At 41.3% G+C, this 23,926-nt stretch overlaps 1 protein-coding gene and 1 long non-coding RNA gene across 2 annotated transcripts; one reads left to right on the forward strand and one right to left on the reverse strand.

Annotated features, from left to right (window-relative positions):
- Window positions 1–501: 501 nt before the first annotated feature.
- LOC134008522 (calpain-1 catalytic subunit-like) lies at window positions 502–13,878 on the reverse strand. Its single transcript, XM_062447938.1, has 5 exons — window positions 13,815–13,878; window positions 12,641–12,719; window positions 12,407–12,523; window positions 968–1,026; window positions 502–886 (listed from the first exon to the last, which is right to left on the reverse strand). The coding sequence occupies exons 2-5, from the start codon at window positions 12,663–12,665 to the stop codon at window positions 863–865; spliced, it is 225 nt and encodes a 74-aa protein (XP_062303922.1). The 5' UTR covers window positions 12,666–12,719; window positions 13,815–13,878; the 3' UTR covers window positions 502–862.
- Window positions 13,879–14,899: 1,021 nt separating this feature from the next.
- LOC134008525 (uncharacterized) lies at window positions 14,900–15,817 on the forward strand. Its single transcript, XR_009928133.1, has 2 exons — window positions 14,900–15,161; window positions 15,694–15,817. It is a non-coding gene; the product is annotated as an uncharacterized LOC134008525 (long non-coding RNA).
- The last annotated feature ends 8,109 nt before the right edge of the window (window positions 15,818–23,926 follow it).

Genomic DNA, 23,926 nt, shown 5'->3' on the forward strand with positions numbered 1-23,926 from the left:
CTGGAGGGGCCCTCCTCCACAGGACTTCACTCCTGCTGAGGAGCTGGCCCTCTCCAACTATCAGGGTCGCCCCATGATGGAAGGAGTCAGACCCTGGTGGCAGCAGCTCGGAAACCCAGGCATAGGTATGTTTCAAGTAATCTATGTGACCATGTTCATTCAACAATTATTTATGGTGTTGATGTCAGGTGGTTGAGCGGTTAGGGAATTGGGCTAGTAATCCGAAGGTTGCTGGTTCGATTCCTGGCTTTTCCAAATGATGTTGTGTCCTTGGGCAAGGAACTTCACCCTACTTGCCTCGGGGAGAATGTCCCTGTACTTACTGTAAGTCGCTCTGGATAAGAGCGTCTGCTAAATGACTAAATGTAAATATTGGGAACTTCGTAAGATTTCAAATGCCATTGTCTACTTTCTTTGTTTTAGAAGGAATAAATACTGAAATTAAGTAATTTGTGTTGTGCATCTGCACTCCAATCCCAATTCATAACAGTAAAGCATAAATAGAGTATGCAAGTTAGATTTATTATTTGAATCTTTAGCTGTGTGACAGTATTTTGTTACAACCTAAAACCTGTTCAAAATTCAACAATTCATTATTCCTACATTTTGTTAAACCCAGATGAGGCAAATTTAAAACGAAATAAAACAAATTTCCGATACATCCCATCCCATTTTTGCATTGATATATTCCATATACTGTAATGTGTGAGACATTAACAAGGTGTCACAGAATAGGTTTGTCAGAACATACCCTCATTTAAAACCCAGCTAAGTGATTTTCCTAATTCTTCAGAAAAAAAGTATTGCTTCCATTCTTGTTCATTGTCCCCCAGGTATGAAGGAGGTGTTGAATCTTCTCATTTTAGAGTAGTGACACATTCATCCACTAGAGGAAGAAAAATGCATATGGTCATAAAGATGTCAATGGTTTTCCATCTTATGTTGATGCCGAGCTGGCCATACTAACCTCAAGGAAATTCAACTCGACCACCCCTGACCCATCCTTGTCCAGTGTTTTAAATGTTTCTGTGAATGAAGAAAACAATTATTCAGTCCTGGTTTAGTGAAACACAATTTCAAACCAATATTTATATGCATGTCAAATAAGTTATCTATTATGTTACCTATTCAGATGTATGTTTTTTGGCTTTATACTGTAGGATAACCCTATAACTGTTTTCCACCTACCAATATACTAATCAAGTAAACTTATAAATCATGAAAATGTTGGACACTTGTATTGAACAACTATAGGGCTCTGGAATAGGTCTGCCGTGAACAAGGCAGACTTCATCCCGGCATTTGCATCCCATGCTTCTCTTCATGCCCTTGCGCTGACAGAGACATAGATTCGCCCAGAGAACACAGCAACTCCAGCTGCTTTCTCCGTCAACCACTCGTTGTCTCACTAACCCCGCTCAACCGGGCGAGGTGGTGGGACAGGTTTGCTTCTTTCCCCACATATTAAATACATATCCACCCCACTCTCTGTTGCTGCCAAATCATTTGAACATCATTATGTGATGCTAACTGATCCTATCAAAGCATTTTTAGTTGTCCTCTATCGCCCACCAGGTCTGCTAGCTGTCTTTGTGGAGGAGCTGGACATGCTCCTCAGCATCCTCCCGGATGATGGAACACCGCTGATACTCCTTGGGGACTTCAGCATCCACCTCGAAGGAACGCAGGCCGTCGACTTCATGTCTCTCCTGACTTCCTTGGACCTGATGCTGCTGAACACACCGGCGACCCACAAGGCAGGCTAACACCTCGACCTCATCCTGACACATAACTGTATCACTAAGTTAACCTCTGTAACCCCACTACATATCTCTGATCACTTCTTTATCCAGTTCTCTGTCTGTCTCCCCCCAACTCCTCCTGCCTCCCCACCCCTCGTAACTTTCCGTCGCAACCTCCGCTCCCTATCCCCCTCCCATTTCTCCTCCATTGTAACATCCTCCCTCCCTCCCATTGATGAGTTCACGTCCCACCCCACTGACACTGCCACCAACACCCTGTTATCCATATTAACTGCATCACTTGACACTCTCTGTTGTTGGAAAAATTGAAGATGTAACACTTTTATTCTGTATAAAATAGAGATGCTCCGATCAGGTTTTTTGGTGCCGATCACCGATCACTGAAATCAGTATCTGCCGATCCGATAATACCGATCACCGATCACAGTGTATTGAAGCATTCTATTTATTGTGTAGCATTATTTATGAAATTAATTATTCTTAACAACATTGGTATTGTATTTTAAGTATTTAAATTACGAGACGAGAGAGTATCATGAATTGACAACCATCCGTTCTATTGCAGGGAACGTGCAACATTCCAGTGTAGAAGCTCTCTCGCTTACTATAAAATGTGTAAATAATAATAAGTATTAAAATAATAATAAAAATATAAATCTTTAAATAAAAATCACAACAATAGAATCACATGTGCAACATTCCACTCTCTAGAGGCTCTCAAGAGAACTTGGAGCTTATACAGTAGCTTTCCTGTGGAAAAATAATACGAACTTAACTGCAACATAAACAGGCTATAGCCAAATATCCAATATGTTTCAAGTCAGTCAGTTTCAAGTCAATTTGTCTGCATTTAGGAGGAGATAACAGACAGAATAAAGATAAAAGGTGCACAGGAAGTCAGCAATTAAACAAAAAAACAAAACATGTATATCTATCTGTATAGTGTCTCACTCACTCTCACATCCTTTACTCACTCTCTCACTTCACGCACTCACTCACTCGGAGAGGGGGCATACTAGAGTATTCAAACCTTACTTCTGATCAAGCAGCATCACTGGAAGATTTGCCTTGATAAATATAAGCATATCAGCATTTTTAGGAGTCAACCTGTTCCTCTTCTCATCTAAAATATGTCCTGCTGTGCTGAAAAGTCGCTCGCTATCTACACTTGTACAAGGTGCGGAGAGGAAGACTTGTGCTGCTTGTGCGAGAACAGGAAAGAGGTTTTTATTGGCCTTCCAAAAAGCAGTGGCTGTCCGTGACTGTTTTCGTTCGAATGCGGGTCTCACAGAGTAACGTCGCACATGTGCGATTCTGAAAATTCCAACCGACTATTTTCCGATAGGCAAAAACTATGACAAACGCTATAGTATGGCTTCAAAATGTACAATTAGAGGCTAACAAGTAACACTAGCAGGTAGTAGCATTGCTACGAGTATTATGCTAGGTTGCTAGGTAACGGAAGCTAACTAAAGCTAGCTAGCTTCCGTTTAGGAAAACAAACTCTGGTGGAAGCGTCGGAAATATTTAGAACCCAAGCATCTAAAGGTTAAAGAATCATTTCTTACCTTTGGTGGCCTGAAATGCCTATCTAACGTTTTATTGAAACGTCTCTGATAGTAGTTGTCCAGATGTTATGTCATCTGATCGGCCATGTTTGATCGGCCGTTTTGAGAACGCCGATCAAAACCGATAATGGGAATATCGGCCGATATGGATCGGCGCCGATCAGATCGGAGCATCCCTAGTATAAAATGATACTGTGTTTAGTTTTGTGTGCAAATAGAGGCCCACCCCCAAATCTGAACTCTGGGTAAACATACAAGACCCTTACCTTGGGGCTAAGGACTAAGAAGAGGGGGGTTTGTTTGTTTATTTAAAGGAGATACTGTTTGACAGAGCTAGAAGGAAGACTGAGGTCTGGTGACCATTAGCTTGTCACCTAGTGGGGGTAGGGTTGATGTTGTAAATGTCCATTGCAAGGGACGCACACACGCAAACATTAGGGATGGGAAGATTCACCGGTTCGCATCGATGCATCGGCATAAAAGCTCACAATGCGATGGCCCGGATAAAAAAAGTGTGCACCGGATACAATGTGGGATGAATCGCGATGCATCGTTTATAACATTTTTGCATCGGTATAATCCGATGTATTTATATAGAATCGTGTGTAGGCGAACACCATTTAGTATTTAGAAATGTGACCAATGATTTGTGACCAATAATATAAGTATAATTAGTATTTATATAATAATATTTAGATGGATTCCTCCTCTCCTCTCTCTAACTGTTTCTTAAGCGCGCTCTCATCTCCACTGCTGTCAGTGGCCGATTCTCGTCAAGTCTCTCGGACAAGTTTTGCGCAAGTTGGAGGCGTGTTCGGGCGAGTGTTATCATGGTGAATTACACGTCCCTACGAATTGCAATAAATCCAAAGTTTGGCAACACTTAGGATTTTACAAGAAAGATGGGCAATTTGACAAGACCCATGCAATTGGCAAGATATGTCGTGCTGCTATCAAGTACACAGGGAGCACGGCTAATTTAGCTAGTCACCTGAAGAGGCTACATGGTATATGAGTGGAGACGTCTGCCTCCCTCTCGGAATCAGCTATGGCTCCAGTCAGTGCCAGTAGCAAGAATAGGAAGCTATTCTCCGAGAAACAAATCCCTGTTGTGTACGACAAAGTAAAGGCCGATATATGCTTCTCCGTTTTCCAAAAAACGGACTCATGGGAACGCCCTCCTCTACGGGGAACGCCCTCTCCGAGTTCTCCGAGAGCCCTCGGAGAGCCCCGGAGAGCTCGACGTGCACCTCCTGAATTTTCTAACTATCCATCGTAATTTCGGAAATTTACGGATACCCCTTGGCTGTGATTGGTCAGTATTAAGAACCGCTTGCGTCAGGGACGGGGTTGCCGTGATTAACAGGACGGACAGAATCCTTTGACCGCCATTGCTGTAAGTTTTTACAATTAATATTTCAGCTAAAGAGTACATGTAAATCAGCATCTGAATTAAAATGTGACGAGAAATGGGCATTGTAGTTGCTGCAAATATGCGTATTTTATTGATGAAACGGCTAATTTGTAAATTTTCTCCGACTTCTTGATAACCTAGGTAAATGAACACTCGACGACGACTTACAAAAAACCGTTGCGCCACCTACTCTTCTGGCGGTGAATTGTTTTCAGCACCCACAGCCTACGGAGATACCATAAACGCAGTCTATCCGTCCGTATCCGTCCGTATCCGTAAAGGCCGAATTATACTACTCCGACTCCGTTATGGACGGATTTGTTGAATTTATAGTACTCCGAAGGCTGTGGGTGCTGAAAACAATTCACCGCCAGAAGAGTAGGTGGCGCTGCACTGCGATGCTAACTATGTTATCAAAAAGTCTGAGCAAATTTACAAATGAGCCGTTTCATCAATAAAATACGCACATTTTCAGTATAAATCGACCTTAAGCCCGCCCATCCGTTAACGGAGTCAGAGCTCATTGTGTGAGTCATTGAGAAAAACCTTAAAGTAGGACGTATGAGTTCAATTTAGTGTGTGGTGTTATGACAGTGTTTACAGCAGCTTGTGACTGCCAGTAATACTTTACCCTTTTTTACATTCAGAGAACACATACAACAGGAAAGAAGGACTGGTTTAAGGCAAGGTCCAGGCCTGATGTTATTTTATCTTTTGTCAGAGACTTTGTTTAATATGTGAAGTAAACCTTTCACTTGTTTAGTTAAATGATGATTTGCTGTCTGAAAAATAAATAAATCGTTATGTACCATATTAACCCTTGTGCTGCCTTCGGGTCACATGACCCAAAGGTTCATAACGAACCATCGTTGTGTTTACCCAATTTTACCCAATACAAAAACAAATAAAAATAATTTTCTTTTAACCATCGCAATGTGGGGGGTCTGAGACAGCCCAACGGTTAAAAGAAAATGATTCACTTTGTTTTGGTATGCGGTAAAGTTGTCGCAATACGACGGTGGGTCACAATGACTGATGGGTCAGAATGACCCGAAGATAACACAAGGGTTAAATTGCATAGCATCATATTCTTTTGCATCGCATCATGTCGAATCGCACTGCATCGCAATAGGGGTGAATCGTATCGCATTAGTAGTTGCTTTTATGTATCTTTAATGTATCGGATCGTTGGCAGTGCATCGAGATGTGTATCGCATCGTCCTCAGTGATGGAGATGCACATCCCTACGTTTTGGGCACAGGGATGATGGTGGAAGACTTGAGACAGGCTGGCACATGGCATGTCTCCAGGGAGGTGTTAAAGATATTGGTAAACACCGGAGACAGCTGGTCAGCGCAGTGCTTGAGGGTGGCAGGAGAAACAGAGTCCGACCCAGCTGCTTTGCGGGGGTTCTGCCTCTTGAAAAGTCTGTTAACTTCACCCTCCTGAATGGAGAGAGTCATCACTGTAGAGGGGGGAGGTCTCATGGGTGGGAGGGGGTAGATCAGGACAGTCCAATTGTCTTTCAAATCTAAAGTAGAACTTGTTCAGGTTGTTGGCCAGGCGGGAGTCGTTAGTGGAGTGGGGGGCTCTGGGCTTGTAGTTGGTAATCTGCCTGAGCCCTCTCCAGACAGAAGCAGAGTCGTTGCAGAGAACTAGCCTCTCTCACCGCCTTGCTAAACCTGTTCTTCGACTCCTTGAATCTGTCTCTATCCCCACTCCTAAATGCTTCCTCCTTCTCTGACCTCAACCTTCTGAGCTCTGATGAGAACCAGGGCTTGTCGTTGTTGAAGTTCACCCTGGTGCGTGTTGAGGTCAGAGATCTCTGACCTCATTCTCTCTCATCGCCCCACCTCCTGTCCCCTTGATCCAGTCCCCTCTTTCAAACCATCTCTCCCTCCATCATAACTTTTCTTCTCCATGTCCTTAACTCCTCTCTTACTTCCGGCACCTTCCCCTCTGCCTTCAAACAGGCCAGATTTACCCCTCGACTCAAAAAACCCTCCCTTAACCCTGCCGTCCTCCAGAACTACAGACCAGTATCACTGCTACCCTTCTTTTCAAAAACCATTGAATGCGCTGTATCTAACCAACTGTCAAACTTTCTCTCTCAGAACAACCTGCTTGATCCCAACCAATCAGGCTTCAAGACTGGCCACTCCACAGAAACTGCCCTCCTGTCAGTCACCACTGCCCTCCAGTCTGCCAGAGCGGCCTCAAGATCATCCGTCAGCATTCTGCTGGACCTTTCTGCAGCATTTGATACCATCAGATCCTGCTCGCTAGACTTTCTGAGATGGGCATCTCTGGCACTGCACTTCAGTGGATCTCATCCTACCTGTCGGGAAGATCCTACCAGGTCTCCTGGGGAGGCAAAGTGTCAGGCCCCCAGCTCTCCACTGGTGTCCCACAGGGCTCTGTCCTTGGACCCCTCCTCTTCTCCCTGTACACCACCTCACTTGGACCAATCATCACCTCCCATGGCTTCTCCTACCACTGCTATGCTGACAGCACGCAGCTGTACCTGTTGTTCCCCCCGACTGATCCGGAGATCTCAGCTAGAATCGAGGCCTGCCTCACAGACATCTCCGCCTGGATGACCAAGCACCACCTCCAGCTGAACCTTGCCAAAACTGAACTTCTCATCATCCCGGCCAAACCCTCCATCCCTGGGATCTGCGACGGTGACCCCTTCTTCCTCTGCCAGGAACCTCAGGGTTACCATGGATGACAAGCTCTCCCTCACAGCCCACATTGATGCAGTCTCCCAGTCATGTAGATTCACCCTCTACAACATCCGGAAGATCAGGAGAAACCTGTCTGAGCATTCCACCCAGCTGCTAGTCCAAGCACTTGTCCTCTCCAAGTTGGACTACTGCAACTCGCTGCTCGCCGGTCTCCCTGAATGCGCAACCCGCCCTCTCCAGAGGATTCAGAAAGCAGCAGCCCGTCTGGTCTTCAATCTACCCAGACGCTCCCATGTTACCCAGCTCCTCATCTCCCTCCATTGGCTTCCCATCACGGCCCGTATCAGATTCAAGACCCTGGTACTTACCTTCCGAGCAGTGAACGGGACTGCACCCGACTACATAAGGTCTCTCCTCCAGCCTTACACCGCCACCTACTGTCTTCTTCTGACAACCGTCTGGTGGTCTCACCTCTCAAGAGCACCCACTCCCAACCCAAGCTCTTTTCCTGTCTGGCCCCCCAATGGTGGAATCACCTCCCCACCTTCTAGAAAAGGCTAGAGACGCACTTGTTCTGGGAGTACAACGGTACTTAGGAATTTGCTGGACCTGATGTTAGTTTCCTCAAGGAAAACAATGACTCTTATTGAGGGACTTGTTGCTCTTGTTGGCTATTTGTAACTGATTAAACTTCTTGTACTGGCTTTGAATTGTGTTATTGGTGCCAATAACCTAGGTGTCAAAAGTTTCGTCTTGGTAGCGATTGAGTTGCTTGTATTTTTATTTACACTCCGTTGCACAGTTTAGGAGGTTACAACGTTTTTGTGGCAAAAAGTGTCTTCTGTCAACGAAGGGTACCAGTGCTAGCCTACGTCACTACGTCAGCACACGTTAGCAACGACGCATGGATACAACGTGATAGAGACGTTCTAGCACGCAAATTGGAGCTTGGATTGTGAGTGAAAAATGCCAACCACCAAAATTACCAACCATTGGGTTTTGTTGAGAAAGCAATTTCGAGTGGAACTGCCATCTCGGATTTTTTATTTAGGTCGTGAAAGTCTTTGTAATTTGAGCGAGTGCGCGTCGCCCGTGAGACAACGAGTGTCATAGTAGTTTAGTATTTTCGTTATTTTATAGTTCGGTCAATTCTACACCAAAAAACAGAAGGAGGGCAATGTTATGACGATATGACTATTGTGAAGACAGCCAGGTGGTGAGATTTTAATGTAGGTTGCTGTAAAAACTTTGGTTTGTTACGTGAGAGCCCCGTCAGCCTCCGTTGACTATTGCGTCAGCTGTTGTCGATCTCTGATGAGTATTTTCTTAATTTCGTACCAGGGTCAATTCTACATCAAAAATCAGAAGGAGGGCAGTGTTTTAAAGATATGGCGATTGCGAAGATAGCCAGCGGGTCAGCATATTTTTGTGATTTGTGTAAAACTTGGAATTTGAGTGACACCGCGGCTTGTTTTGACATTAGCCTCAGTCAGACTCGGCTCGCCCACTGGCAGTGTGTCGTACTGTCTTCAAAGCCACAGCTAAACTTTATGTCAAAAGAAACGTTCTTATTTCCGGTGCTTTCAAACAATCAGTGAAATGTGGAGCAACAGCAGCTAGCTTGCCTCTAGCAAACTTATTTTGAATTAGCCATTTCCCCCTACATTAAAGATCCTGTAAAGTGGACCTGGAAACGAGTTTTAAGTTCGCCACACCACAGAATAATGTGTTATTAACTACCCATCCAAATTCGAATGAAAAAATAACACCGACAAGTATGTTAAATTAGGCTTTGAAATCGTGAAAAAATCAGCAGTCTTCTCTGCTTGAGACTGGGGGGGCGTGTCGCCTGAAGGAGCTGAAGCGCCGCCCCTCGCTGCCTAGTGCTTCCTCCGACCCAGATAATGGACGCTATGTCAAGCCGAACAAAACCGTATAGAATTAGAATGTATTTGTTCAATGAGTGAAACATAGATGCATATAAGTGAAATGTTGCCTTGAGCTGTAACAGTAAAAATGGACACCAGAGACAGCAGACAGTGAGCTCTCCAACTAGGCTACTTCTAACACATTAGCTACCATTTCACCAAAGCAGAGATACCTCTGGAAAAGTTATCTAGTATAATTATAACAAGCACACAGAACTGAGTGTTGAACTGCTGGCGGCGGTGGATGGTCCAGGTGCGACCTAGGATGAACGGCCGGGGGGGCGATGCTCGGTACGGCTCCGCGCTGCAAGAGAAGCCGTGTGTTGGTGAACCCCGTCTGTCTCTGGTCCATGTTAAAACTGTCCGCCGTGAAATGGTCAGTGCAGAGGCGGCTGTTGGAGTTTATCCGAAGCTTTCCATGAGCGTGGCTCTTCACAAAAGCTATCCACCTATTTTTCCTTTCATTATCAATAGGGAACTTAAATGCCGTTGCAGCGCAGCTGGAGTTCTTGCATCCAGGGAAGATGCAGTTGCGGGTGGTGGGAGACATCCTGAAGCTAGCTAGCTAGCTGATGTAGGCTACAATAACAGTACAGCAGGAGGAGCCATTCAGTGATCTGACGTAGATAGGGCATTTTTTGGCTCCGCCCATTCAAACCTGATCTGAAAACGGAAGACAAACTGTTCTTCGGTTTAACTCCACATTTCAGTGTGACAAAGTTTTAGCGCTTTGCACATGCTTTCAGGAACTCATTTCACACATATATAATGTACTTAGAAGCAAAACATGGAATTTACTTTACAGGATCTTTAATGTCAAACTTATTTACGTTTTGGGGGGCATATTTTCAGTTAGCATACGGTACTGTTTGAATCGCGATTCCACACTGCCAGTGACAACGTTGTTACAGTAGCTTGTTTCAAAGGGGGTTCGCAGCTGTTTCAAAGGGTGTTCTTAATGAAATATGCAATATGAGTAGGCTAAATGCTTGAAAATATCACTAGAAGGGAAAAACTTAGAGGACGGACCCACCTGCAACCGACGCAAGCAAGCACACCCTACAATTTCCCCAGAAATTGTATCCTCTCTAGTTATTATTATTACACATCTTCTTCTGCCATGGGAGTCTATGGCAGCCCCTAGAACCACATGGTCATAAGTTGTGAAATTTGGCACACTCTTTGCGACCAGTCCCCTTATCAATTTCACCAAGTTTTATGTCTCCCATTCTAACCATCTAGCGCCACCAATGGGTCAAAGTTGAAGGTGTTTTTACACACGTTATCTTTGAACCATATGCCGCATTTTCCAAAATGAGGTATCATTGGATTCCCTGGATCAAGACAAGTTCAATGCACTCTATGACGTCATACCCAGTCATATAGATTCTCCGCCATTTTGAATGTTAAGGAAAAGTGTTTTTTCGCTACTCCTCCTACAATTCTTGAAAAATCTTCTTCAAAATTGCCACAGACGATCTTTAGACCAAGCCTCACAAAAGCTATCCCCTGGAGCTTTGATTTTCGCAACCGTTTGTTAGTTACAGCCAATCAAATTGATGTGGCTGAATGTTTTTTCGCTACCTCTCCTATAAGGTTTGTCCAATCTTCACCAAATTTGGCACAGATCATCTTCAGACCAAGCCTCACAAAAGACATCACATGTTTTTTGATTATCTAAACCTTTTGACTGGAACAGCCAATCAAAGTCGTCAACCAAGCCACCATAAAAGAAGTGAGGTCATATCTCAGCACCTCTTTACTGCATTGACATCAAATTTGGTATAAGGACAAGGGACCCTGTTCTAAAGAGGTCCAAAATAGGTCATGCCATTTCACCTCTAGGTGGCGCTGCAATAAGCAAACATTTGGCACCATTTATCTTCAGATCAAGCCTACAAAAGACATCACGTTTTTTTGATTTTCTACACTTTTGACTGGAACAGCCAATCAAAGTCGTCAACCAAGCCACCATAAAAGAAGTGAGGTCATATCTCAGCACCTCTTTACTGCATTGACACCAAATTTGGTATAAGGACTAGGGACTCTGTTCTAAAGAGGTCCAAAATAGGTCATGCCATTTCACCTCTAGGTGGTGCTGCAATAAGTAAAAATTTGGCACCATTTATCTTCAGATCAAGCCTCACAAACCTTTTCACATTCCGGTAAAGCTGATCAAAGTCGGCGATGAAGATCATATCCCAGGAAATATTCGCTGAATTGACATCAAACTTGGTACAGGTGTTCGGGACCCTGTTTCAAAGAGGTCCAGAAAAGGTTGTGTCATCTAACCTCTAGGGGGCGATCCCGTTTCTGACACATATTAAATTGTGATACCAGCTGAATTGATGTGGCCGCCATTTTGAATGAATGAATAAAACGTTTTTGGTGAATACCAAATATTCACCTAATTTGGCACAGATTATCTTCAGACCACAATCACCTTGACATGTCAAAATAGAACTGAATTACAGCTGTTTAAACTTGGGACAAATCTGACAACTGCTTGCCACAGGAAAAATTCCTTATATTTTTACGCAGTCACTGAAATCTGATTTCCAGCACTAAGAATAGCTCACTAGGATAAATTGGTGTCCTGGCTACGTCAACGTCAGAGGTTCAAATCCAGCCAAAGCTGACAAGCTTGTAATTTCTCTGTTTAGCGAGACTATAAGCCACTGCAAAGGAAGCCAGTTACACCGCAGTCACTAGATGTCGAAAGTTTCTTCTGGTTTACCTGACCTGCTTGGCCACCACATTGCTGCTTGCAGCTATATTTGTTGCTTGCTTTCCTACAGGTACACTCTTGCACTTTTGAGGTTCATGTTGTTTAATTGTAACTTGTTTAACTACATGCTCGTATGTTTCTTCCCATTGGCACTTATTTGCTTTTCACAATGTATAGTTCATATTTTGGCTACCCACAATGTTTTTGGGGCTATCTCGTTGTTTATGATCATTGACCTATGCACTTTTGTAAAGCTCTCTCTTGGAAGTCGCTTTGGATAAAAGCGTCTGTTAAATGAATAAATGTAAATGTACTTACTGAACATGGATTCAAGCCGAACAAGACAACCCACAAAATTGTCAAAGTCGATAGTGAGGCTTGGCTCACTGTAACGTGCCACTATGATCTGATGCAGTGAATTATTCAGACTGAATCCTAAGATAAATAAAAACTATGTTAGATGTAGGTTCACAAAATGGAGTCTCCATTTTGGGGCATTCTGTATCAAGGAAATATAATAACCCCTTGGAGGATAAAAGTTGAAGGCCTTACCAGCCTCGTCCACAGCCATGCGCATCTCCGTGGAGCTTATGGTCCCCGACTTGTCCACATCCTTCTGGCGATAGATGTTCTGCCACACAAAACCAGCCAATCACAAAAATCCTGAACATACCTGTTATGGTAAACACCACCTCAGGATAGAAAACTCGGGCCCGATCTCCTTACGTCGCTTATTACATCCGAGATCAAATGACACATCCAAGATGACATCATCATGCTAATCATGATCTGGCTAATTCGGTTCTTCCAACACCCTTGTTGTTTATGATTAGTATAGATGGATTGATTATGCGTTGATCTAAAAGGGGGTATGTATCGATAGTAGAAACCTTGATCAGCAACGCTGCTATTGGCTGCTCACATAAGTCTATGGCTGCTCACCATGGCCAAAAAGAACCCCCCTTGTTTTCCGCAACAGAGCAAGAGCTTGCTCAAAGGTTACTCCAAATTGGAAGATTTAACCAAACTGCAGGGAACACCTCAAAATCTGCAAAATCCAGGAGAGGGCTGGCAAAAAGTAGCAGACAAATTTAATGTAGTGACCACGTTAGATGTTTTATCGTGTATTACAGTAGGCTATTTGTCTTTGTATTTTCTTATTTTCATAATTATTTTGTTTATCATCTAATGTCATATAATAATTTAATGTGGTTCCAACAAATGAATGATGTAAATGATACCCTCACGAGAAAACCAATAGGCTATCTCTCAAAAAGTAGGCTATAGTAGCCTGTCTCGCTGTGCTAATTGGATCTATCTATCACGCAATGTGCGATTAATATTAAATTCTGCTAATTATTTGTGCACCTTTTGCAACAGGTTTTTGTTGTAAAAACGGACAATACATGGCTGTGACATACTTCCTGTATCACCTCTGCTTGTAAAGCCGCAATCAAATCCTGTTTACATAAAATAAATCTGCTCCCGAGCAGGTTCAAGTTTACGGACCTGTTGCTATGACAGCAAGTCCAGGATGAGCTTCGAAGAACCGAACAATCCAAGATCATGACAAATCGTCAACAATCAAATCCAGCTAACTGAGTTAGTGACGTATGGAGAACGGGCCCCAGGATTATACTGTTCAAAATGTATATTAAAAAAATGTATGAGTCAACTGACCTGTTGACATTAACATTGCAAACGGAGGACTAACTTGTATACATACCAAGTACGTTTCAATTTTGGTCCACAGGATCTTGAACTCAACTAGGCCCAGCTTTCCACTTCCATCACTCTGTGAGCTCAGTTATGAACATACAATCTGCAAACTCTTCATAAACAATTTGTGTAACGTTTTCGTGAACGTTTAGGTGCAAACAAACAAGGCTGTAAGTGCACTATATCTTTATTAACAATCAATATGCTACTTACAACTGATTTATCTTGCTAATAATGACAGGAATAAGTGTGTGCGTGTGTACAAATTAGAATGGGTTTAGCTTCCCAAGATCAGCTAAAGAACCGGGGCACTCTGCAAAATTCATATTCTGCATGTGTCCTCTTTATAACCCAACGGAGTGCAGTAGGCTACCGCGATTGAACTCAGGCGATTAACAAAGGCATCGCGAATCGCAATGAAATGAGACCAAGCGTAGTAAGGAAAATTCTGTTTCGTTATTTAGAAGCTTTTACAACCGATAATCAGCTGCTTTCAAAGGGGCTGGCTAGCAAACAGAACGATAATATAAAGTGGATATACTTTCAGTATATATCAGTAAATTCTGTTACATAAATTAATGTGTTTACTGATGTCAAAACTGCCAGCACATTGCAAATGTACAAGCTCTGTATTGTGAATATATGCCGACAATTATGACAACTGGCTCACCCCTTGTGCTATGGAGGACCAAACCTGCCAAAATTAAAAATAAATAAATAAATGTATAAATAAATGTATTTATACATTAAAAAAAAATTAATATATAAAAATAAATGTATGATAACATCTTAATTACGTATTTATTTATTTACATGGCCATTTATTTCTGTATTTATTTATTTTTGTATTTATTTATTTCTGTGCACATTTATTTCTGTATTTATTTATTTCTGTGTACATTTATTTCTGTATTTCCTTGTCCTTAAGCTAATGAGGTAAGCTGTCAATCAATGTATGTCACGGTGTCACCTTAACCCCATTGGTTGATCGGTATCAGAGTGCGAATATGGACTTTCCATGCCTGGGGTTGCTATGACTACCTTAGTAAACAAAAGACTGCACACACGCAATAGATAGCGAGATATGAGAGTTTTGGCTAGCTAACCTTGCTAAAAAAAAGTGCTAGTCAAGATGTTTAACTTTTTCGCGTTGAGGCTCTGGATACCAATTTGTACCATTTAGCTGCCTGCAGAGTCATAAAGAGAAAGAGTTGCGTCAATTGCCTTTACGTTCATGGTACTGTACTGTACTGTAGGCTAGTTAGAACTAGAGCGAGCTAGCATCAGTTTCAAACACAGCAGCATCGTCGTTGAGGAACAGTTGTACTGTACTGTATGATGGAGTTGTGCCAAGGTAAGAATGTGGAAGTTCTTGGCCTATTTTCTGGCATCTAGTATATTTAACATTTCAGTATCTTAAAGTGCCAAGATTTTTTGATGCTAGCTAGACATGTAGAAGCCAGAACGTAGCAAAAACAATGTGCTACGAAGTGAGTGATGACCTGTTTATGTAATGTTAAGTGTAGCTAGCTAATTTAGTGCACTATTTATATTTATTGAGAAACTAATGCCTACAAACAAGTTTGTGTGAGAGGAAAGCTGTATTTAATTATTAATCCGTAACTGTGGTCGCTTATTTGCACCAAAGTCTGGGAGTTGGTACAGTAAGAAATTGGATGATATTATACAGTGTCAAGGAACCATCAAAGAACATGGTACAACATGGTTAATCTATTCATAAAGTGAATGTTTACTAAGCAAACTATGAGTTAGAGACCATTGTAACATTCAGTCCATCATGTGATTATCATTACAGCTTACTGTCTGTTTATATGTGTGTGTCTTGTGTGTGTCTATGGTCTTGTGTGTGTCTATGGCCCTTGCAGTCTGGCATTGCTACTGATGTTGATGTGAGCTGAAAAGGAGGCCCAGTGCCTTGGAGGTGGATGTCAGACCACTGGACGAAGGAGCGCTGGATGGGAGACCACTAGTTGAAGGAGCGCTGGATGGGAGACCACTGGATGAGTGTCGTGGAAATTTTGGAATACAGTTATAATATGTGTGTTTTATATGAGGAAGGTGTTTTAACCCTTGTGTTATCTTCGGGTCGTTCTGACCCATCAGTCATTGTGACCCACCGTCGTATTGCGACAACTTTACCGCATACAAAAACAAAGTGAAGCATTTTCTTTTAACCGTTGGGCTGTCTCAGACCCCCCACATTGCGAAGGTTAAAAGAAAATTATTTTTATTTGTTTTTGTATTGGGTAAAATTGGGTAAACACAACGATGGTTCGTTATGAACTTTTGGGTCATGTGACCCGAAGGCAGCACGAGGGTTAAGGGAAGTCTAAGAAGCTTAATACAGTGACAGTCGATTCAACCCATTTGGTAGAGATTCCATTTGCAGTTTATAACTAGGAGACGTGAAGTCTAAGAGACGGGAAGTCTGGGTGACCTGAGAGGGTTCTTGTCACCTGGGGAGGAAGAGACAGCTGGTCTGGAGACAATGTGGATTCAACTGTATTGTTATTGTGATCTGCTGCTCTGACCCTTCCTGTTGCATTGGGTGGGGTTAATCAAATACTTGTTTGAAGTTCCCACACAAAGGACAGTTGACCCAGGGGCGGTTTTAGGCACGGACGGACCGGGCAGCCGCCCAGGGCGGCATTTTTTCATGTCACGTGGGGGGCGCACGAGCATAAAATAAATAAATAAAAATCTCTGCGCCGCGAACCGGTTCTCTTTTCTATCATTTCACTGTGTGGGGAATTGGCAAATTGGCGCCCTCTTCAGGCAGCTGCAGGCACCCCTGATTGCTGAGAAGGTGCCGTGCACAGAAGCTGTGTGAAAAAAGGGGAGAGGGACAGACAGCTCATCTGACTGGGTCTCCCAAATGGAACGGACAATTCATAATATTATAAATATAGGCCTAAAGTTCCTGCACATTTTTGTTTTTTTTAATTGTGTGAAATGGCGAATTAAAAAAAATGGGTATAGGCTAATTCTTACGTTTGTTAGCCTTTTTGCTATGATGCTTGCTATGCAACAACAATATTTCGGTTTTAACTCAACAAACACGAGATAACATTTCACCATAATAGTGTGCTTTGCAACAAAACTGTTACAAGTTCAGTTATTATTTATTTTCATTATTTAGGTTAGGCCCTGTAATTAGCCAACGGAATTTTCAAATCTGTAGGTAGTTTCAAAGACGAACATTTGCTATTTGCTACAACTATATTTCGTGACAAAGTATAGTTTAACGTCATAACTAAAAGTGTTCCTCCCTAAAAGTTATATTAATATAGCATGTAATAACAGACATTTAGCTTGTAAGGGCATGTTTATGTAACCCTCCTATTATGTTTGGTGTCAATTTGACCCCAGGCTGTTTTAGCTGTATAGAACATAATCGGTCTTACCACAACAGCCTTTTGATTTCGGGGGGGGGGGGGGGGGGGGGCGCGAAGGGCGTCTCGCCCTGGGTGTAATTCAATGTAGAACCGCCACTGAGTTGACCATTTGACTGGTGAACTCCTGTGGTTTTACTATCTACTGGTTTGGGGAGAGAGGCCACATTAAAGAACCGTGGGAACTTGATATGAAGTCAAACTGTCACCAGAGATGTATTGTTTCAAACTGTCACTGAGCAGTGCTGACCAATCAACAGAGTTCAGAGGAATCATTTGATCTAAAGTTTATATAAGGCAGGGTTTTAGGGTTGTTCTGTATCACTCTGGCGAACGACCTGTGGCTAGCACCTCCTTCGTTAGACTGATCACAAAGTACTTTGTTAAATCTTGATTTGTACAAGCAAAATAAATTTATTGTAACCGCCATCTCTTGACTATTCAAATTTACACAGTGCCACTAGAATTTTGCCACCTCACTTGGTGCCGAAACCCGGGATCCTCGTCTGCTCAGTGTATCTCCGACAAGTACTCCCTTAGAAAAGGTGATTTGATCAATCCGGCATAGCCGCCTTTACCTCTATCCAAAATTTTCAGAGAAAGCGGGGCCGATTCGAGGGGATGCTTGACTGGTTGCGCTTTCGCTGACGCGGGATCCTGAAAGAACCGGTAAATATTCTTTTTTGGCTTCTGTGTAATTTGAGTTGTCTAAATGTGTGTTGTTTAGACTATGGTCAATAATTCGGTTTAGTTAGTAATAGGGCAGAGACCGGAGGAGAGCTTTGTCCCTGTACGTGCAAGTCGTACGAAATTAATAGGGCAGAGACCGGAGGAGAGCTTTTGTCCTGTACGTGCAAGTCGTACAAATTAATCGGGTAAGGCCGGAGAACTTATCCTTTACGTGAAAGTCGTAAAAAAGCATGCAAGGGTGATAAATTCACATGTTATCGTGTTATGTGTCTTTTGAGACCCTAGGATTAGAATATGTTGGGTTAGTGATAGTTTGAGAAATTGTATTGGCTTTGGTGGTCATAACAGTTCTTATTTATTTACGGCCTAAACGTGATTCTAAGTCCCGAGAGAAAAGTATACTAGTCAGCTGAGTGTTTAAGAAAAAAAAAAGTTAGGAAGTATGGGCCTGTGAAATTTCAAAGTAGAGGTTTTAAGTGGTTAAAAGAAGTATGAGTAACTAATGGTGTCTACTATTCAAGCTATATACAAATTACAAAAATCAAAATTTTAATTAGTTTTCGGTTTGAATATTTGTAATTTATGATTGTGCAGTTATTTTCATTGAAAGTTGTGAAGTCGGAATTTAATTGTTTTTAGAAAAGAAAAGGGGTAATTGTGTCTTTATTTTCCGTCGTTGGTTATCGTTTATGGATTGTAATTCTAAAATTGAATGGTCTGGAGGCAGAATTGACCTGTCCAAACATCGATTACATGAAACAAAAGTATGGTAACGATAGTTTATTGCAAATGCAAATATGGATTGATAAATGTGGATTTTCGATTGTGGAGTCGTTTTGTTTTAAGGACCTTATTGTATTGCGAAATAGGTTTGTGGAGAGAAATAGATACACGTTTTTTTTTAAGTGGAGAAAAGAATAGATTTTAGCCTGATTGGAGAGCTTTTTTTGATTGGATGGAGATAGGTCAGATATCTTCTGACATCTGCCATCTTTATAAATTTGCTTTGGATTCCCGCAAAGATTGAAGCTTGTGCTTTGACTTGCAATTGCCTTTGTGTTTCAAAGAAGGAGAGGTTAAAGTCCTCTCCGGTACAAAGGGTTTGAGTCCCTGTTGTGTTTGGAATCTATGTTGGTCAAGGCTAATGCAGAGCGTGTTGACATGCTGTTGAAAAACATGTAGGCCAACACGAATTGCTAGGTCAATCCAAAATGCGTGCTTTAGTTGTGGGAATTTGAGCAAAATGTACGTGAATGTCCGGAGACGTGTCATCACTGTTGAAAGTTTTCTAGAAATTGTGAGCGAACTCTTAAATCAGAGGGGTTCGTGACCGGAAGTTCCGAACTGGTGACGTACAATGTTTATCGGTTATGACACTGTTGGTAGAGGAGAGACGATTGACTTGTTATATTGTTTTACAACTCTGTGTTAACCGTTATATATTTGATGTTAGACTTTACATCGGTCTGATTACCGCCAGAAGGCATTTGTTTTTGAAGACGGAGACATTCTGTTTTGAAAATGCTAATGTTAATTCTTTGACTGAATTCTCCACTTGAAAAGAGGCGCATGCGCTTGAGCCTAGCGGAAGTTGATTCTTTCAGTGAAGCTCATTCTGCGTGCAGTGGCCCAAACATGAGTGCAAAACAAAAAAAAAGAAAAGTGAATTTGACGTTGAATTGTGAAGTATATTGGTTGGGAAAACAGATGTGTGTTTCTGTTTCTTTGTCGAACTTAAGAAAATATTGTGAGTTGCCATACTCTTGATTTGGAAATTATGTACAGACCGATTTTCTATATTATGAGCTTGATTCGTTGTTGAATAACGCGCTGGAAATTTAGTGTTTGGGTAGAATAATTGGTAAAAGGCCAGTTTTGGCAATAAAAGCGGTATTCATTTTAAGAATTACAATCCCGGGGTTATTGAAACTTTTATAGAAAGTTATGTGTTCAAACGGAAATGTTATGTTGTTTAAGGAATATTTTTGTTTATGTCTGGAAATGTTCGATGGTTTTTAATTTTGTGGGAGTTCACAGATGTTACTGTTGTTTAAAGAAATATGTAAAGGGTTATGAAGAAGTGATTAGAAAGAATGAGCCAGTCCGAGGGACTGAAGTGTATACATGGGGAACCAGGTCGAGACTGAAGCGCGATTGTTAAGGCCTAATTTTTATGTTGAAGTTAAAATAGTACTAATAGTTGATAGAATTGTAAATATTGAGGTTCTGTTGTAAATATAACCATGGGTAATTGTTTTACATGTTGTAAGAGGGTAGACTTGTCCCTAGAAAGAAATCCGAAGGCTGACATGATTCTAGCGAATTTGCCAGTCCGCTGTCTGTTGAACCAAGTCTTTTACAAATTGCTAGGATAGCTGGGATCTGAGAGGAAGAAAATCTAGGCCGTGACTTTGTTGGCTAATGGCTAATGGTGAAAACGTGGAGGAAGTGCATTTTGCTCTGTCCTGAGACAAAGGAGAGTCCAGGAAGTTGAATTTACAACTATGGCAACGACATTGGCTAACAAACTAACAGACCGACAGGCGGGTACAGGCTAGTAAAGGAATTGCAGCTTGATATTTGAGATCCAGGATGAGTAACCACATGACGCATGCGCAGATGGAAATTGAGAAATTGACTAAGACGAAAATTTAGAGAAATAGATACATTTGAAGCGAATTTTACATATTAATTTGGTTACTTTTGAAATATGTTACGTGATGAGTATTTTGAAACATTTGCTAACAAGGTTTTTGTTTGTTTGAGGACATTTTAAATGAGTTTCAGAAATTCCGAGGAAAGGTGGGGGCTAAAAGAGTCCCGTTACGTTGAGTTTTACTAGGGTGATCCCAGAGGGTATAATTCTGCATAATTATGTGAGTTTTGTGTGTGATGGTATCCATAAAAATGCAGAAATTAGACCCTGGTTCATAAATTAGTTCTAATTGGATTGGAAAAGTTATACTTTAGCAAAATTAAGTGAATAGATGGTAAACGCCAACCATCTGTGTTGTTTAAAAAAAAAGAGAAAAAAGGTTGAGAGTTTTTGCTTTGTTCCAGAGGGCGCTGTTTGTTTGATTCGAGTTTTGAAATGCGCGATTGTTTATTTGAGTTGATTCACTAACAAAGAGTAATTGAGATAGCTGGTAAATATAGGAATATTCAAAGGTGTATACATTACATGCTTTGATAAAACTTTTGAGGAGTTAAAGAATAAGGTTTTGTTTTACGGGTTTATGTTAAATTGTGAATTTAAGGGTTTAAAAGAAAAAGGGAGAGTTTATATTTTCTTTTGTCTTAAGGGCATGGTACAATGTTTTGGGATAAATAGTTAGGCTGTGATGAGGTTGTATCATTATGGTATTGGTTCATAAAGAGGGTTATGATAATTTGGTTTTGAAATAATTTGGGAAGACTCATTAAGTCTGATAAATTGTGGTGTGATGGTTTGTGCTAAGTAGCTTGTTCTGGACTGCAGCCAAAGCAAGTTATGAAGTTCTACCTATCTAACCTATATAGAAATATAGATGGGGTATAAGTTTGGTTAATGGTTACATTAAGAACATTTTATGGTCTATGTTTTATTTTGGAATCATACAGATTAAATTCTGGTTTAGGGTAGTGATGCTGGTTTTCTACATGTCTTGGAAAAAGAGAGAGTTGATTTGGTGAATTTAAATACAGAATTTTTTTTTAAAGGGAATCTGAAATATAAAGGTATTCATTTGAACTGTTCCTAAAGGTTTTTATAAGAAAAGATAATATGAGACTAAAAGATGGGGTAATTTGGTTGTTTTCTAAAATAGTTTTATTTTATACAAATTGGTTCAAATGTTGGTTGCTTCAGTGTAAGCTTGTTAATTCATAAAAGGGAAAAGAGTTAAAATATTTACTGATAGTTAATGACATCATTGGTGTTACATATGATTTTGGGAAAGGTATGGAAACAGGAAGTTTCTTAGTTTGATCTGGGACACAACTTGCTGTATGCAAATGTGGAATTCACTCTAACAATTATGATTATTCCACAGGGAAAATGCTAGTGCTGATACTAGCTGGAGCAGTTTCAAGATTGCCTGAATGCATTGATGAACTAACTAGAATATGTTTTTGATGTTGATATGTTTACAGGAAGTGATGAGATGATGTTGCTATGTCCGGATGAGCCTAACTTGACAAATTTGGGCTTACAGGAGTCTTTTGAGGAAAATTGTTGTGTGACCTTGATACAACATTTGTTACAGATTCTTTAAGGGAAGCGCAGGCTTCTTAGAGAGGAAGAGATGACGTTTAGGAATTTATGACTGACTGATGACTGACTGATCCAAACAGAGAGTGACTATGGGGGTTTTATGGTTTTATGAATTTAGTTTCAGTAGTTTGGATTTGTGATAGGATTGTGAGGGTTTGATATGATATTGCTGAGTTGAAAATATTGGACTGTATTTAACCCAGAGTGAGAATTTTGTTTTGTTTGAGTATATTTGATAAGAATTACAGAATACAGCGGACAGATGGAGAAAGGAATGGTGGAATGGAGATTCGAACTTGGACTAATCCACAAGAAAATGCGTTTTGGAAAAAGGAAGGATATGAGAATAAAAATGTAGGTTGTATGGTCTGCATAAAACATTTATCTTGAGATTTTGCTAAGTTAACACATGGAAAGATCATGCCTCTACAGTTTGTGTGATATCAAGAATGCATTATTTTAGCATACACGAGGATTTGTAATGGATCCATAGTCATTTTGTCAGTATTTCATATGTGGGACAAGTATTATGAGAAAAGGAATTTAAACACGATAAGCTTCACAGTTAAGGTTAGAGAAACTATTTGGGTATTGATAGATGGATTTTGTAGAGTTCAATTTTTGGAGAAGTGATACTGTTTTGATGGTTGTTGGATGGGAAGAAGTTTTAGACTTCTCAGGGGCTCAGTGGTCAAGTTTTGTTAATTTAGATTATTTTCGATGGGATTTTTCTTTGAGGTTATGTAATGATAATGGGTCACACTTGTTTAAGGAAGTTATTTTGGTGTTGATAGGATTCAACATTGTGTTAATCACTTCAGTTGAATGAGAGAACAGAACTTTGAAGACTAAGTCAGACGAAAAGAAGTCAGTTACCTTTAACTGACCTCTGTGAGAATGTGCTTGTTTATCACTGTGCAACCTTTTTGGAGTCTATTTTGTGTGAGATTCACAGGCAGGTGAAGGAGGCTATTCCTTTGACTGGACCGCTGCATGATTTGATACCAGATGACTGGATCGTGGTGAAGGACCTGAAGTCCTGGAGGAACCCAAGGTGGACGGGGCCATACCAGATTCTCCTGACGACTAATCCGGTGGTTAAGATCGGAGGGGAGAGCAACGTGGATACACGCTAACCATTGCAAGCGTGCACCTTGTCTGGAGACGGAAGCAGAGGATACGCGTTCTGCGTAGTACCAAGGAAATTTCCGAGCTGTACGCGAAGTGCAGTGTCGTTGAAAGTTGCCCTGAGCAATTTGATCGTCGTTTGAAATTGGTTGAAAGTCGACTACACTGACTGAAAGAAGTTTGTCTACAAGCCAACTGAAGATGGCATCCGTTCCGACAACCTGGACTTTGTGGTGTACGGGGTACAATGGGTTTTGTCTTGGGACTAGCATTTCTTATGTTAATGTTTGAATTTAATTTTTCTTGATTAATTGTTTGGGTTTATGCTATTGTAAAAAAAAAAAAAATTGTGGCATTGTCGTGGAAATTTTGGAATACAGTTATAATATGTGTGTTTTATATGAGGAAGGTGTTTTAAGGGGAGTCTAAGAAGCTTAATACAGTGACAGTCGATTCAACCCATTTGGTAGAGATGCCATTTGCAGTTTATAACTAGGAGACGTGAAGTCTAAGAGACGGGAAGTCTGGGTGACCTGAGAGGGTTCTTGTCACCTGGGGAGGAAGAGACAGCTGGTCTGGAGACAATGTGGATTCAACTGTATTGTTATTGTGATCTGCTGCTCTGACCCTTCCTGT

This window comes from Osmerus eperlanus, chromosome 22 (genome assembly GCF_963692335.1).
Source record: "Osmerus eperlanus chromosome 22, fOsmEpe2.1, whole genome shotgun sequence".
NCBI classification, from domain to species: domain Eukaryota; kingdom Metazoa; phylum Chordata; class Actinopteri; order Osmeriformes; family Osmeridae; genus Osmerus; species Osmerus eperlanus.